Source organism: Hibiscus syriacus, unplaced genomic scaffold (genome assembly GCF_006381635.1).
Source record: "Hibiscus syriacus cultivar Baekdansim isolate YM2019G1 unplaced genomic scaffold, ASM638163v2 tig00110461_pilon, whole genome shotgun sequence".
Taxonomy (NCBI): domain Eukaryota; kingdom Viridiplantae; phylum Streptophyta; class Magnoliopsida; order Malvales; family Malvaceae; genus Hibiscus; species Hibiscus syriacus.
Window position 1 is genome coordinate 775,179 of NW_024062746.1, and position 17,746 is coordinate 792,924.

General features: G+C 33.6%; 2 protein-coding genes and 1 pseudogene across 2 annotated transcripts; all 3 read right to left on the bottom strand.

The window, feature by feature from the left end:
• Window positions 1-1,279: 1,279 nt before the first annotated feature.
• Window positions 1,280-2,024, bottom strand: LOC120126662 (annotated as a pseudogene).
• A 7,725-nt stretch (window positions 2,025-9,749) lies between these two features.
• On the bottom strand, window positions 9,750-12,794 carry LOC120126742 (BTB/POZ domain-containing protein At3g49900-like). The gene is made up of 4 exons (XM_039144843.1): window positions 12,637-12,794; window positions 12,472-12,541; window positions 11,433-11,948; window positions 9,750-10,499 (listed from the first exon to the last, which is right to left on the bottom strand). The coding sequence occupies exons 1-4, from the start codon at window positions 12,777-12,779 to the stop codon at window positions 9,750-9,752; spliced, it is 1,479 nt and encodes a 492-aa protein (XP_039000774.1). The 5' UTR covers window positions 12,780-12,794.
• A 1,639-nt stretch (window positions 12,795-14,433) lies between these two features.
• Window positions 14,434-16,616, bottom strand: LOC120126743 (mitochondrial outer membrane protein porin 2-like). The gene is made up of 6 exons (XM_039144844.1): window positions 16,453-16,616; window positions 16,291-16,358; window positions 15,471-15,581; window positions 15,285-15,371; window positions 14,993-15,201; window positions 14,434-14,902 (listed from the first exon to the last, which is right to left on the bottom strand). Exons 1-6 carry the CDS (start codon window positions 16,499-16,501, stop codon window positions 14,596-14,598), a joined length of 831 nt encoding a protein of 276 aa, XP_039000775.1. The 5' UTR covers window positions 16,502-16,616; the 3' UTR covers window positions 14,434-14,595.
• Window positions 16,617-17,746: the final 1,130 nt, after the last annotated feature.

Sequence of the window (17,746 nt, forward strand, 5' to 3'; positions counted from 1 at the left end):
ACAAATTAATTCATGATACAATACAACGTAAAAATAATAATTAAAGCTCAACAGAAATATAAATAAAACATGAATACTCTTATGTGTTAGAGTATTTAATAAAATAAAGGGTAAAATTCACAAAAAGTCCTCGATTATAAGGTGATGCATTATTAAATCTCTCAACTATTAAAAGTTATAATATGATCCATCAACTATAGGATGTTGTTTAAAAGTTAAGAAATAATCGTCCAACTATTTAGTAAGTTCCAAACTCGTATTTTTCGTTAAAAAAGATAACAACATGAGTTGGATGTTAACCCGTTGACTGAGATATGATAAATCCAATTTGCTCTATTCGCAAACATCATGATTTAAACCCTTGACCTTGCTTAAGGTTGATCTGATACCTCATCCCACTAAACCAATTGTTAATATATTTATAATACTTTATATACAAAATAATGAAAGCACAAACAAACAAAATTTTATTGTTTCTTTTTTATCTTCTCGTTTTTTTTCCTTATAATAATAAATTGAAAAAAAATCCTGGATTACTGCTATACAATCTGTACAATTAAACTTAAGTGCAAGGATGAAATCAACAAATCTAAGTGTAACTATCACTGAAAACTTGAGATGGCCTTTTATTCAAAAGCAGTCATTACAAAGCTATAAAATACAAATTTACACACCAATGTAACAACCTTTAGTGCTTATTCATTTCTTCTCTTAAAATGACTGAACCCAAGTCACTCACGGTGAGGCTTTTAGAAGGCCTGATAAAGAGCACCAGTAATTAATCAAGCAATTAATTATCTAATACACGATATAAACTACAGATAAAGAAAACAAGGAGTTTCCTTGATGCCAGAAACAGGATACGAATATAGGAAACAAGAGATTTCCCCAATGAAGGAAACGAGAAACGTGCTTAGTTTAGAAGAAGGATCAAATTTAATTAATCCAGCATACTAATTTTACAGATGATTATGGGGACCTGGAATGGCAGGGTTTCTCTCTTGTTAAGCCTGCAGATACCCCTTCTCCTCCAGGTAAGATATCACAGTTTCAGCCATTTCGCATGGCCGTTCTAAAATCTATTCTCAAGTATGGCGTTGACATCTATCGTATTCATCAACAAGACCACACCAGCAAGTAAGCCTGGACAGTCTTAAAGCCATTTCAAGATTTGTGTCGGCTGAATTTTTCATGTTCGGAGCATAAAGGAAGTTAGGTGTATCTTTGAGAAAATATAAGCCTATGCCAAACAAGAGAGGTACCCCAATTATATGCATACACCTCACAATTCAGGGATGGTTCATACGGATCATCGATATTGGTAAAACCTACAAAGAGAACATGACAGAAGCTACTATTCAATATGAGCTTATACTAATCTTCAGATACAAAAACCAATGAGGAAATACACCTTTAATTTTTCCAGCTCTTGCAAGCTTGTATAGGCCTTTTGGGTCCCTTGCCTGGCATATTTGGAGTGGCACATTCATGAACACCTGTTCCAAGCATTGCCCAGTATTTTCTTACAGCAATGTAGAACCTTCTGAAGTTCTGATGCAAAGCCCTTTCTCATAAATAAGATCAAAGCCCTCAATATTTCAGGTTTCTTAAAAGCAGCATGTACCTCAATGAAATCTCCTTCCGGCAAAAGTGCACGAGATGCATCCCTGTCTTTTCTGTAGGGAGATATTACACTGGCAAGTGGCAATGCAGATGATGCCTGCATCAGCAAAGAGTTTTCCTACCTCTCCTATTGCTAAACCGGAAACAAGATGTAACTTATAACCATTAGAATAAGAGGGCAAAAGGATAAACCAAAACAGAACTATGTGGGGAATCAGACAGCCTTTACCAATCCTTCGTATGTTTTCTGCCCGATCCTCTGCTTTAAAACTAAGGTCACGGTTTAAGCCATGCCGAACATTATCTCCATCAAGGACGTAAGCCAACTTTCCCCTTGAATACAAGGCATGGCTCTGGCACAGAGCACATGGCAGAGTGCTCTTTTCTAATTCATAGACCATAGTGAGAGAGAGAGGGGGGGGGGGGGAGCAACACAAAGTGAAAAAGTTATAATGTTTGAACACACTTTTCAGTTTAGCAAGCAGAAACTAACAAATAACAAGTCTTTTTATTTTGACTTTACAGATTCGTCCACAACTAAAAGACCAATCTTTCAGTTTTTGTTGTTTTAGCACATAAAAATGACTACTAGAGGCTAAAGCTAGTCATAAGAAAGCAACCATCTTATATACGCAGGCAAAACAGAAAACAATATATATGATAATGGAAATAAAAATATTAGCATGAGTTTCACTATCCAAAGCTAAACGAACCTGAGCCACTAAGACCCGTAATCCATATGACACAACCCTTTTGCTGAAGTAACTCTTGCCGATTAAGTTTCCCAATCGAACTTTTGTGTCGTACAATGTTTGTTGCCTTGCAGTTTGTAGCTATCTGGTGGGGATTTTCACCTAGTTAGACGTTTGAAATCAGAAAACCCTAAGTGGATCCAATTGGAAAGAAACCATATACTAAAGAATTCATGAGTTTGCGCTGTCATCATTGCCAGTAATTCCATGGAATGGCCAAAGTGTTCATACGAATATTATAGAACAGTATTTCCAAAAATGAGGATTTAATTACTAAAATGATCGGCATATAAAGATACTGTAAAATTATAAATATTCAAATCTAAAAGGCTGAAGCTTAAGGATTCAGATGTATCCAGTTGATTTATTCGGTACTGTTATCAGAAAAACAAGAGCCCAAGCTAAGATGTATAATCAAAATGTTTATATAACCAATTACTTCCCTTTTTGAAAAAAAAAATATTTATTTTTAATTGAAAGTTGGCCTAAGCCATGAAACTAAGCAGAGTCGCGTGAAAGTAAACTGAGAAGATCCATAGGAGGGGTCCAATGGAATCGAGTTTGTGAAAAAAAATTATTAATCTTTCGGATGAGATGTTGCGGTTATTCTCCTAACCTCCATTTCAATCTGGAATATCTTCCATTTCACAAAATTGCCAAGCAATTTTACTTGGCGATAACCAATTTGTAGAATGCTCGTAAGTCTGCAAAATACAATTCAGCTGAAAATAACCTTTGAAAACCCAAATTTCTTTTAAATATACTCCTAATATAAAAATTCTTTAATATATAGAGAAGAAGATTGGCCCCTTTTTATAAATAAATAAATAAATAAATTGTGAAAAATAATAATTTTATTTGAAATGGAATAAAAATCCTGAACCAAACAAGAAAAATAAACTTAAAACAGATGATGACCCATGATTTTTTTTAAATAGTACCAGAAAAAGCAGCAGCGAGATCAGTCGTAATCGGAATGGACGATTCCTCCGTCGCCTGAAGCAAGCTCAGCATGGCATTGTTGCCTCTGCTCAACCTCATAGAAAGCGACGACGCCAGCAACGGAAACTTCACGAAGCTAACCTTATCAACCGGGACCAAATGGCCACCATCGAAAATGGAAGAAGAAGAAGAAGAAATCGCCGGCCGTAGGGCCTTGAGTACAACCTATGTTGCACTGATACGGATACGGGGACGGATACGGGTCGAAAAATGGCAATTTTTAAAATTATAGAATACGGGGACGATAATGGTATGACATATAAAATAATTTTAAAATTATAAAAAATATAAAAAATTATAAATAAAGTCAAATATTAAGACTCAAACCACAATATTAAATTTAGAATAATAAAAATCATAAACAAACTACAATATTAAAATGTTAAATTTCAATATTTAAACTACAATATTAACTCTAGAAAATAAAATCCATAATCAAATCATAATATTAAAATATCAAATCGACTCAAACCATAATATTCAGTCTAGAAAAATATTAAAATCAAATCAAACATGGTTAACATCCTAATTTAACTCTAATTAAAATCCTAATATTTGAGTATTTTTTAAAAGAGAAAATCGCCTCAGTGACCAAAAATACCTTATAATATACGATTTTAACCAACTTTTTTTGGATTTGCCAAAATGACCAATAAAATCGCAACGCGATATCAAAATTGCAACGCGATTGAGAAAATCGCAACGTTAAAAAGAAAATCGCAACGGTCAAAAGAAAATCGTAACGCGAGCTTCCAAGTTCGCAACGCGATTTAGAAGAAAATCGCAATGCGATTGATAGAATCGCAATGCGATTTATAGAATCGCAATGCGATTGAGAGAGTCGCAACGTGATTTAGAATAAAATCGCAATGCGACTGAGAGAATCGCAATGCGACTGAGAGAATCGCAATACGATTTATAGAATCGCAACGTTGAAAATTGCAACGGTCAAAAGAATAGTTAAAAAAAATTTGTTTCTTAAGAATTTTCTCTAAAAAGATAGTATCCGCGCGGACGTGTCGAAGACACGTATGACCACGACCACGACCACGACCACGACCACGACCACGACCACGACCACGACCACGACCACGACCACGACCACGACCACGACCACGACCACGACCACGACCACGACCACGACCACGACCACGACCACGACCCGACCCGAGACGAGACGGCGGCGGCGGCGGCGCGCGAGAATCCCCCTTGTCCTCTTTCACTCAACAAGGAAGTGCAAAATACAAGCCTTAAATATAATTCCCAATAGTGTTTCCAATACTATGTGGGATTGAGCATTACCAACACTTGTTCCCAATATCATTATTCTTCATAAGTTATCATCCATTACAATATGAATTATCGATAATAAATTAATTCATTTTAATAAGTATTTAAAATTATAACTTGATAAATACATGAAATAATTCTATTATTAAATAAAAAATATATTTTTATATTAAAATTATTGAGATAGATATTTACTATAAAAGTAAAAGATTTTTTTTTCACGTACAACCTCTATGTGAATTAGTTTCACAATAAGGTATCAGTTATGCATTGGATTCTTTCGTATTAGATGGTCTTTAATAAGATCATCATCATCATTCTTTTGTTCAACAATACCATATATTAATGAGGTATATTGGTTCATTAACACGACTAATTCATATTGTAATGGATGATAACTTATGAAGAATAATGATATTTGGAACAAGTGTTGGTAATGCTCAATCCCACATAGTATTGGAAATACTATTGGGAATGGTATTTAAGGCTTGTATTTTGCACTTCCTTGTTGAGTGAAAGAGGACAAGGGGGACTCTCGCGCGCCGCCGTCTCGTCTCGGGTCGGGTCGTGGTCGTAGTCGTGGTCGTGGTAATGGTCGTGGTAATACGTGTCTTCGACACGTCCGCGCGGATACTATCTTTTTAGAGAAAATTCTTAAGAAACAAAATTTTTTTAACTATTCTTTTGACCGTTGCGAACGTTGCGATTTTCTAAATCGCGTTGCGATTCTATAAATCGCATTGCGATTCTCTCAGTCGCATTGCGATTCTCTCAGTCGCATTGCGATTCTCTCAGTCGCATTACGATTCTCTCAGTCGCATTGCGATTTTATTCTAAATCGCGTTGCGACTCTCTCAATCGCATTGCGATTCTATAAATCGCATTGCGATTCTATCAATCGCATTGCGATTTTCTTCTAAATCGCGTTGCGAACTTGGAAGCTCGCGTTGCGATTTTCTTTTGACCGTTGCGATTTTCTTTTTAACGTTGCGATTTTCTAAATCGCGTTGCGATTTTGATATCGCGTTGCGATTTTATTGGTCATTTTGGCAAATCCAAAAAAAATTGGTTAAAATCGTATATTATAAGGTATTTTTGGTCACTGAGGCGATTTTCTCTTTTTAAAATTATAAAATTGGTGTAACACCCTAATTTAAATATATTTAAAAATACTAACATTTGAGAATTTTAAAGTCCTTGTTGAAAACGAACTAAAAGTTCGATGATTGTATTACAAGTTTCAAAAGTTAAGTGATCAAAATGTAAGTATCCTAAAAGTTTAGGGACTATTTATATAATTTACCCTAAAATTATTAATAAATAAGTGTTCATTTATATAGTTTATTAAAAATTAATACAATATTCCTCGAAATTATCGCCCTTAAAGATAAGAAATTTTTATAATTGAAAAGTCGGTCTTGTAATCGTGTTGGAAGCTAGTGCAGGAGTGGCCTTCATGATCTGTCCACCTCTCTCACTCTCTTTTTTCATATTTCTTGAGTGTTTTGATCTTTCATATTTCAGATTTTCAATTCTTTTTTCCCCTCGTCTTTTTCAGTTTCAGTTTCAGTTCTTTTTTTTCCCTAGTCTTTTTAGTACTTATTATCTTTCTTTTCTTTGAATTTGAGGGTTCAGGATGACGGCCGCCGAAGATTTTCGTAGTGGTGGAAAAGAGTAGAAGACAAGGTGCACACGGGGACGCATGTGCTAGTCACATGCCGTCCCCGAAACGTCCCCAGCAAGCACCAAAACGTCTCCCGCATCGTTCGGCCGTACCCTGTCACCGTAGGACGTCCCCGGTACGTATCCCGGCCGTCCCCGTACCGTCCCCGTGCCAAAGACATTTCGGGTACTTGAAACGTCCTTCCCTGTGCAACATAGAGTACAACCATCTTGATTATAACTTTTTTAATAAAAAAAACAATGGTTGTGAGTTGAAACAGCCAAACAGGAGGAGTTAACGGCAAAGACGTGATTAAAATTCCAAAAACACTTCGATTTCCTGACTTATAAAATGAGAAAGGGATATGGGAATGGTTGGATTCTATTTTCTTATTTATTGGGTAACTTATCTATTATATAATTTTTGTTTTGATCACCCAATCAATTTTTTTGCAATCATACTAATATTACATTTTTATTTTGATTTTGTCATCTATTGTTAAAAATTAACGGTAATGTTAAAATAATATTTTTTATGTCAAAACTGACTGTACATTATCTTTTAATAATATATCAGTATCATTATTATTTTTAATGATAAGTGATTAAAATAAAATTAAAATATAATATAAAATATGATTATGAAAAAATATTAATTAGGTAATCAAATAAATATTCTACCCTTTGTTTTATTTCATTACATTGGATATTGATTCCTCGTGTAATTCTCACATTTCTTATTTTGAAGACAGAGAGTGGTGGACAGGTGGACAATGCAGACGGGACGAGATCCAGAATCCCAGGTCACGGTCATGATTGTACAGACTCCAAAATCTCGACGCAGGGATAAATTATTAACATCTATTTATCCTTTTCACGTGGAATTCTGCTGTGCAACGGGAAACGATATGAATAAATATAACTTAAATATTACTTATTTTCGTAATATTTTTTACAAATTAAATTGTTACGAACCAATAGAAAATATTATAAAAATATAATATTTTAGATTACGTTTATTTTCATTATTTCTCAACCTTAAATTAGGGAGCCTTTCTAAACTTTCCAGGAAAATATATTCTATAGCATATACTTGATCAAATGTGATATGTGCGCGTGAAAGAGAAAATTACAAGTAAGAATTACATGTGATATGTTTTCAGATAAGGAACGTAGAACTATGGATTTCTCGCATTGGTTGCAGAACTACTTGATAACAAGAGCTGGAATCGGATTGAGAGTTGTTTGATTGATTCTAAGGTTTGCACCAGTGCTGGAAGTAACAATTGAGTTAATTAAAAAGCATCACAAAAATAACAACAAATTTAATCATTGATTATCATGTACTTGAATTAGTTCGTTGGCTATTGAATTGAATAGATTATTTCAGATGATAACTGTGTTTGACATTGAATTTGATCTTTTGTAATTTGTATAATTCTTGTATTTTTATGGAAAGGTGAGAAGAAGAGGATGGAGCAACATTAATGAAAGAATTACAAGAAAGTTGGCTACTCCGCACCAGGAAGGAACTTGGTGGTGGTAGTTCCGAAATGTTTAGCGACCGCCATCGACGGTGATAAAATCTCCACGGCCGAAATGTTGTACGTATCAGTTTCGAATCCAATCTGTAACCACCTTGACCTCGTGCTTCCCGAGGACCTGTCGGCCACCACAAAAGAGTCGCTGAAATTCTTGCCACCGTTTTCGCTGAATCACAGTAGCTGAGCATTCGAAGACCAACAACCATGAGTTTCTCAAGTCCCTAAGCAATTGGAAGTGATTTTCTGTTATATTTTAGTGTTTAAGGATTTAGGGTTTTGCCTGCATACTTCTAAGCTATTACTCTTTTCTGAAATAATTTCACTTGTTGAAATAATCAAGCAGAAATGTCATTGTGATTTATTAACAAGTTGGGGAAAAAACCTGAGAATTAATTTGGATTGTTTTAATTATGTATATTCAGCGTAATGAAAGGATAATATTGATACGTAGAACAATATATATGGATTGTCATTTTATTTGTTTATATTTGACATGTTGGTTAAGCTACTCATATTTATTCTCTCATACTTCCTTTAGGTTATAAGCACTAGATCCACTTAAAGCACTCTCTTTCTTCCCCTAGAGTATTTCCTCTTCTTCTCTCTAAGTAAGATTAGGATTAGATTTATAATTTATCAAAAACAATTATTTGTATAATATTTGAAAAGGATAATTATAATAATTTTAATTAATAAATCGTTAACGTTGTTGATAAATTTCTAGTTATATTAGATTTTTTAGAAGATTTAGCATGTTGATCAACATGCACAATTTTATTATGACATTTGTCAGCTTTAATACGCTATTCCACATAACTATTTTAGCCTTAGGAGGATATATTAAATTTGTTAATATATATTTATGATTGATTATCCAAAATTATTACTCGATTCGATATATTAAATTTTTACATATAATTATAAGATTACAGAATATGTATTTTAAAATTACCACAGATTTCGTAAAAAATTTAAATAAGACAAAAATATATTTGTTATGATTATAAAAATATGATCATTAAATTTTATTATAGGTTTAGAGTGTGGGTGAGAGTATAAGTAAAAGAAAATATGAAGGATTTCATTAAAATTTTATATTTTGTAAAAAAAATTAAGATTATAATGTTAAGATATTTTTTTATTTTTAAAATTAAATTATGATTTTTTTAAAAAAATAATCTTAAATTTTTTAATATTGCTTAAAAATATTAAAAAATATAAATATAAAATTATAATAATAATTGAAGCGTCAAATATGATATTACCCATTAATTTAATATGTCATGTTATTCTCTTAATAACGAACACAAATTTTATTTTATAACAAAATCAAAGTTTTAATATTTATTTTAATGATTAAAAATATCATTTTTTAATATACTTTAATTATCATTGGTAAACTTTACCCAAACTATATGAAAATTGGTCCTTTCTCTATACCAAACACAACAGTGAAAGTCTTCACGAGGTACAGGTGACCCTTCAAAATTGGAAACAAAGTGGCATTTGGGAGCCGGGGGGGGAGTAGCCTTCACTTTATATCTAGGGATACCCTTGACAATTTCAAAATTTGAAACTTTTGAGCTAAAAAAATTAATGGTTTTTTTAATTAAAAAATTATGGTTAAATCTTGAAAAACTTACGAAAATAATAGTTGTATCTAAAAATAAAGGATGTAATAAATATGTTATTATTGAGATCTTTCACGTTGAGGTTAAGGATGAATGTTTTAATTCTTTAAATAAAATGGACTATTCCACTACTCAATATGAATATGGTTGATGGTATGGTGAGAAATATGCTGCTGCTTTTAAGACTATAAAAATGGAAGTCAATATCCTAGTTAGTTCTCTTCTGTTCAAAGGATAGATCATCCTCAACTGGAATGCACTATTCCATTTTCTGCTTCAGCTTTAACCTTACCATTTTCTGAACTTTTCTTGTTATTAATGCCATTTTTTGTTGCAGAATTTGATACCCGCAATGCGCTTTTTATCCCTTTAATCAATCTCTGCCCTATATTTCTCTTGATTCTGGGACTGGCAATGGCTGAATTCTCCGGGGTGGAAGATCCCAGAGCCCTTTCTTTCGGACCATCACTGAACCGGAAACTGGCTGAGGAAGGAGCTCCAAGATATGCTCTTTCAATCTTATTCCCTGAATCGTAATGGAAACTAGCTGACCGGCCCGATTCCAACACATCTCTAGACCCACCACCGGTTCCTTCAATAACATTCTCATCAGATTCTTGCAATATCTTTTTCATGCAAAGTAACTGCTTTTCCAGGGTTTGGATCCGAGAACTCGTGGCGTCCATTGCTGCCTTCAGTTGAGCCGTTTCCCTCTTGGTGGCATCGCGTTCGAGGATTTCACCGAGGGTGATGTTGTCATCATCGTCGTTGTTGCTTGTTCTAGGGCGATGGCTACGCGATAAATGGTGATCGGCGGCTGAGAAAATGGTGCGGCGAGTATTGAGTTGTTCGACCAACATGGCTCGGACAACGAAACGCAAAGGCATTCGAGGGTTCTGCACTGCATGTAAGAGGAGTTGAGGCGAGAGCTTGTTGCAGTCAATGGAATTACATATCTGCGTCTTCTGTTCCTCGCTTGTCTTCTCATTATGCTCCTGCTCAAACAAATTTTAGTATTACTATAATCAACTTTAACCATTGCAAATCCATATGAACTAATATGTATCAAAATAGGTTTTTCTAATTGTAACAAAAAAATCAAGGAGTCCTAAATTTGATTCATACAAGTCATTGTTTGAAAAATCATGCTCAAATAAATCCTTAAATGTTGAAAAATTTAACAAATATTTGATAATGCTTCTTTTTCTTCAAATAAGGGTTCAAATGATCCATAATTTTTTAAAATAATGACTCATTTGATAGTAATTTTTCATATAAGTATTTGTTTGATCCATGATTCACATAGCTTTTAAGGCGCAATCAGATATATTTATTTGATATACAAACTTAATTATTAAAAACAGGTAAACTAAACAACAAAGATTATAATTTTAGTAGAAAACTTGAATTTCAATATGATAAGTACAAAATACCTAATACAATACTAATAAATCTATAATTTTGAATTTAAAATTGATAGGGAAAATTGAATATTCAAATTAATCAAAATCTAAGTATTACTAAAAGTAATAGGATGGTCATACCTACACAATCTTAAATATTAAATGGACCACACACTACACGTAAGTTTCTAAATGCACCTACTAAAGAAGTTCATACATAATTTTTCTCTATTTGTGAAAGCACTCTCATAAATACTGATATACATGATAAAACAATTAAATGGGAAAATATAATATTTTTCAAATATATTTATTATATATATATAATTTATATATATATATATATATATATATATATATATATATATATATATATAATCACCTAATTCATGAGATCAAATTAATTAATCCAAGTTTCTATATTAGTATAAATCAATACTAATATATTAATATTAGACTAATCATGTTATTATTTAAGGAAAAACTTTGATTTGACCAAATTAAAACCAGTAGTAGTGTCCTTACCTCGAGATAGAAATCAACGATTTTATAAAGTAAATCGTGGTACTCAAATCGTTGGTGTATAGACTCGGTAACGATTCTGAAATCCTCGGCGCGCAAAGAAATAACATCGTCAAAATAACCGTCCAAGCCGTTCCCATCCTCCGCTAAATCCATAGCCTCTACGCATCTACTAACGAGAAACGACGTTGTTTCCGCTTCCGGGAGCAACGTCAGGCAAGACCTGAAAACAATCGCCGCGTACTCTCCGTTGACGGCGATGAATCGATGGAAGTAATTCTCGGTCATCTGCTTCAAGTTACTGTCGCCGTCGCCTTTGGTCTCCGTCATCCCGAGGAGTTCCGCTGCTACCAGGAGGGACGCGACGTTGAACGGCGTTACGAGGAGATGAGCCCCGTAACAAAAATCGACAACGAGAGAGAAGGTTTCGACGGTTATGTTTAACGGCGGGGATAACGTGAATTCAGATTGTTGGGTTAATTTCCGCCTTAAATAGGTGCTCCTGTACGACAGAGGATCCTATGACGAAAAACAAAAACAGTTAACCGGATTAATAAAAAAAAAAGTCAACTGGAAATTATTCATTAATAATATAATTGCCCGAACGCAATTTATTTATTTTGTTCAGTAGCTTAAATAAAATTTGTTGGGGTTTGGTAACGTAACATTAAACACTAAATTGTATGGTATACCCCTTTAACGTTGTACGTTTGGAATTAATACGAAAATGACTATGCTTTTACTTCATCATCATTCATGGAAGATTTCTTATTGTTACAAAATCTGGAAAAATAAATCATTAGAGATACAAGAATATTGCTATTTTCCTTACATCTGGTTTTAATTCAAAATGTTTATATTCTTCAAATAGGAAATGGTGAAATGTTCTTCAAATAAATAAAAAGGTTTCTAGTAATCGTTAAACCCAAAGAAGGAAAAAACACATTTTCGATGAAACTCAGGTCACCAATGCAGATCAAATCAATCAACTAGTACATAAATATATTAGAAAATTCCCCTTTTTTTAAAAAAAAAAACATACCTTATGAAGATGAAAAACAGTTCCCTGTACATGTATCAATACGTCAGTTTTACACCCCATTGCGGATGACCTTTCAATGTAGAATACCCAGAAATAAAATAAGATCAAAATTCAGGACAAAATGCAATAACTCAAATAAAAACATACTTGAAGTGAAAATAATACCAAGCTTCTACTCTTGAATGGGGTGGTGAAGGAGGAGTTGAGACGAGTGAAGGAGAGTTATCATCATCATCGTCATGGTTATCATCATAAGCTTCTTCTTCATAAATGGTTTCTACAACTCCTAAAGTTCTCCAGGGCTTCATTTTTTTGAAGAATTTTCTTTTATTTTCTTTTTGGGTTTCAGAGTAGTAGTTTTGGGTGCGATTTTAATTTGATGGTGAGTAGGGTTTTTGGGATTGGGGTGGGAAATTCTTATGCCGGTAGGCATATTAATGGCTGCATGTGATGACTCATTAATGCTAGCTTTTAATTCCCCTCTTCTTCTTCAAATCAAAATGTTTCGGAATCATACCATTCTCAGCTGGGATGACAAACGGGTACAATTTCATGGATTATGCACCGTACCCGATTTAATTGGGGCGGTGATGGGTATAAATTTAGTGGATAGTGGGCGGGTGATGGGTTTGAGACTTTACTCGCCCCGCATCTGACCGCCCCGTATCCGCCCGCCCTACATCCTCCCGCCCACTAAATATACATTAAATTTTGGACCATTATGAATTTATGTATAATTTTATAGACTAATTTATAAATCTCAATATTTTATAAGATATAACTTATAATTTTCGGATACCTAATCCGAACTATCCGAAAATTGAAAAACGGATCAGATATCCGAATTTTTGGATTGGATCAACGAGTCAACGGATCGGTCGGATCGGATTTTTTTGCACACCCCTAACTATCAGGCGGGTCTAATCGGGTACGTCTCTAGTTTGGTAGTGGGTGTGGGGATGGATTTGAGAATGTACCCACGTGGGCGGGTGTAGATTTGAAATTTTTTACCCATCATAGGTAGTGGGCGGGTGGTGGATTAAAAAATATTAAGTGTGTATGAGGATGTGGGAGGGGTATTCACACCCGACCTGCCCGTTTGTCATCTTTTTGGAAATTTTACTCTTTTTTATCAGTAAATTTGATTATAATAAGCATCATTTTTAGGTTGTGCAGTGAATATTTAAAAATTGACATATGCACGAATTGTTAATAAAAAAGGTAGAAAATCTAGTAAATCATTGCACCAACTATATATAAAAAGTGGTAGGTTTAACCAAAAATAGGATGATCCATTTGGTTCCAAAACCTAAACATTGAGAATAGACCTATATGCTTTTAGCTATTGGCTTATTGCACCTGATTTTCAGTGAATTATTTTATTATTTGGGCAAAGAATCAAATCATAGATTTTCTACAACCATTTTTAAGATCTATTACCAATAAATTAAGCAAGACGTTTGGTTTTGTAATGTTGCCCCCACCCAGCTGATCAAATCAAATAGTCAAATGTTGCATAAAACAATTTTAGTGTGATATATAACCTTATTCATTCGTTTTTACTTCGAATAGATTTTACCTTTGCATTATACATCGCACGGTTTGTAATGTTTTAGAGAAAAGGGCATTTCCAATCAAGATTTCTTGCACTTCAGATTTATTGTTTGAATATTTTATTATAATCAAGAATAAGATAAAATCTATATATACTTAATTAGTTCTTCAGAAAATATTATTAATTTAAAAAATTATATCTTCTTACATTCAAATGATATGACACGCCATACATTCAACCTGCATGCCTTACTCCTTTTCATCACGCATAACTTAAAATAAGGCGACTGGAATAAACAAACTTTTGTGGTTACTCAAACACCAAACGAAAAAAAAATCCTTTTTTTCGAACAATTAAGAAAAACGCCTCAACGAAACGAGGCATTAATGTAACCATGGTAAAAATAGCTCAAAACTTACAATATTGAATCATGGACAGCCTAAAGTACCATCAATCATCCATTCACAGCTACTGAGCACTAGAAATGAATAATCATCTGTGAACCATTTATTGCCACCCCAGGAGTATGAAATCCCAAAAGCATCATTGAATAGCCAAAAAAAATCTCATTAGGGTTTAAGAGCAATTGCCAATCCGAATCGGGGACTTTTTTCCAAGGCCTTTGTGACGAGCTCACCAGAGATTGTCAACAATGACTTCGATACAACTTCATGCTGCAGCAGTGCTCCAAGCCTCCCATGATTGTTGAGCTTAGCTTTAATCAGTGTGAGATGATCGACAGCATATGCCCCTCCAACAGTAAATGTGTTATCATTTGTGGAAAACCTTCGGCTGATCTCACCCACAGCGGCACTCTTCTTTTGCTGATCCAGATAATGCACATATGATGCTTTAATACTGTCTCCCTTGTCTCCCCTGAAAGTCGGGGACTAAGATTAGACAATTCTCGATTAAATTCACTTCTGAAATCTAGTGGAGTAAATATGGAAGTGTACAAAAGCTTACAGAATTATCGAAGCACACGAATCTGGTTTTGTCACACTAATACCAGCAGTGTACTTTGTAAATTTGCCAGAGGTGTTATCATAGCCTGCCTCTGCTCCAAAAGCAATTGCGGGTGTCCCAATGGTTGCAGTGACATCAACACCTGGTGTCTGGTTCAAACCAATTGTTGTTGTAAAGGTAGCATGATGATGGAAATACTGAACCTCCAACTGCAACATAGCAAAATTGGAAACTCTAAACATCAAAATCATCATGATGAAAATCATTTCTTCATAGAAGGGCAGCTTTATACCTTGCCAGAGCTATAATCAGGTACTTTGAATGACGCAATAGTCTTGGTGGACGGAAGAATCTCAGTGAAAGTAAGTGTTGTCGAGATCTGGACAAATAATGTAAGAATGTAAGAAACTCCGCCGGATTAGGCTACATGTTATTTAATACTTTCAAAAGAAAGGAAGTAAAAACCAAAAGAACCCACATTAGAGTCAGTATCGACTTTAACATCAAATTGAGTGTTTTTGTACTTGTATAATGCAGCAATATCCCCAGTTGAAAGACCTCCTTTCTTTAGAGCAGTTGATGTAAGACCCTGAATATAAGAGGACATAAAGTAGAATAAATTAGAACAATGAAGACCTGTGGGAAGTTTAATTGTAGGATCTAGCTTAAAAACTACATGAAGATTCACTAACCACAGCACACAAATCAAAATACAAACCACCAAACAATAAATTGAAAAAAAGTAGAAACTAAAACTTTTGTTAGGTTATCTATTGCATTCAGTTTGAATTAAAACAAGCATAACAGGGCACGCCTATTCAGACGAAATCAATCTCATCTGAAGTTAGACACAGCTTCATCCAACAATACTTTGGAACAAGTTTAAATGTAAATAAATTAGAAAGTAAAAATTATAATCATGATGTTCTGAGTTCAAAGATAAAGCTGATTCATGAGTAAATCAGGGAAATCACCCTAAGATAGATTTCTTTTACATGAAAAAGGATAAAGAACAAGAATATTCATTACAAATGTACTATCTACATTGAATTATTGGTTAGAACTTTTCTACACAAATGCACAATTTACATGAATATAGTCTGAAATATAACAATTGGATTAAACATACATAAAATTGCAAAAAAAAAAAAAATACGAAAGCGCTAGTTTTACAGCAACATAGATCCCTCTGTGTATCAAGTCCTAGCAAATCGTCATCTAAGAATAAGCTATCAACCCTTGCTACTACTTAAACATTAATCAAAATTCAAGGTGTGAAAGAGATGAGTTTGGCGTACCACTCCAGCGCCAGTGTAAGTAGAAACAGTGAACTTCTGATCCGAAGTATAATCTTTGGTCAACAGATCTGACCATTTAAAACAGAGAGAAATGAAAACAGGTAATCAAAATATCGAAAAGATCGCACGGTGGAGAAGGAAGGAAATGGAGGATTCGATTACCTTTGGCTTTCTTGCCGATATCGACGAAGAGTCCTGGTCCCTTACTCATGCTTGCACAAAGACCGGGAAAGATCTGAGAAATTGAGAAGAATAAAAAATGGTGAAATCTAATCGAATCGAAAGACGAAAGGTTTATTAGTGGTGGAGACGAAAATGAAAATGCAAAAACATTTTCAAGTGGGTGACTATCAGGTGTGACCGTTCTTGGAACTGCCGGTGTTTCTTGACCGTTTGATTTGATTGAGACTGATCAAAATCAACCCTCGTGACTGGTGAGTTACATGTGTTTTTTAAAAGGCTTAATTCAAACGCCAAGTCACTAAATTATACTTTTTCTTAATAATTAAATACATTAATCATTTTTTGTGTCAGTATCTAAATTATTATACATATAATTATTTTGGACATATATTATCATTTCAACCATGACACTGTTATAAAATGTTGTATTAATTTGTTCTTTTTAAATAATGTATTTTTTTAAACTCAGAATATTCTCAAATAGTTTTAAAAATATTTTTCATAAACTTTTTTTTAAAAGGTGTTGAGAATTATAATTTTTATATATCTCAAATTATTTACTAATTATACATATATATATTGTTAATTTTATTTTTTTTATAGATTCTACATGTACAAAAAATATACTTTTAAAACTTTTTTCGTTCTTAGATGAATGTTAAATGCATTACAAGAATGTTTTAAATTAAAAATATTTATACAATAAACAGAATTATCTTAAAATAAGATGCTTTCTAATTGTATGGCTCTCAGTCCAAGTGAATGAAGGATAAACCATCTATGATATGAAAAAAATGTTACAATTGATAGCAATAAAAAGTGTTGTGGTGAAATTAACAACTCTTGAAATCCAAAGCGACAAAAACAGCGAACTAAAAGGACGATTGCTCAGCCCGACGCTTTATAGAAGGAAAAGATGTATAATGCACTTAATGTGAGAGAAAACGACACGTCTTATTGAAATGCTTCTAACCATAGTAGTCGACAACTATTTAAACGTGTTACATTTTCTTAAACACCTTTCAAATGTATAAAAGATTAAAAAAATCAAATAGTCCACAACATTCGAATACATTGAGAATGATGGCTAAAAGAGAAAGCAGAAGAGCGAAGAAACTGAACATCAATATGAGTTGAAAGTTGAAACAATCATATAGAGTATTCGCGGACATATAGAGTAATCACCGGAGACTATACAATGATCTACGATGACAGTTTTTGACACCCATTTTACCATTTGCTGCCAAATTAAAATGGCCTCTTTCAGTTCTCT

Bases quoted from the DNA above. Each gene is read 5' to 3' on its own strand.
- LOC120126743 (XM_039144844.1), bottom strand. From the start codon at position 16,501: ATGAGTAAGGGACCAGGACTCTTCGTCGATATCGGCAAGAAAGCCAAA. The intron at 15,582-16,290 runs GTACGCCAAACT...TCTTATATTCAG, and splicing joins CTTACACTGGCGCTGGAGTG to GGTCTTACATCAACTGCTCT. The intron at 15,202-15,284 runs GTATAAAGCTGC...GCTATGTTGCAG, and splicing joins CTGATTATAGCTCTGGCAAG to TTGGAGGTTCAGTATTTCCA.
- LOC120126742 (XM_039144843.1), bottom strand. From the start codon at position 12,779: ATGAAGCCCTGGAGAACTTTAGGAGTTGTAGAAACCATTTATGAAGAA. The intron at 12,542-12,636 runs GTATTATTTTCA...CTACATTGAAAG, and splicing joins CATTCAAGAGTAGAAGCTTG to GTCATCCGCAATGGGGTGTA. The intron at 10,500-11,432 runs GTAAGGACACTA...TTGTTTGAGCAG, and splicing joins TCGTTGATTTCTATCTCGAG to GAGCATAATGAGAAGACAAG.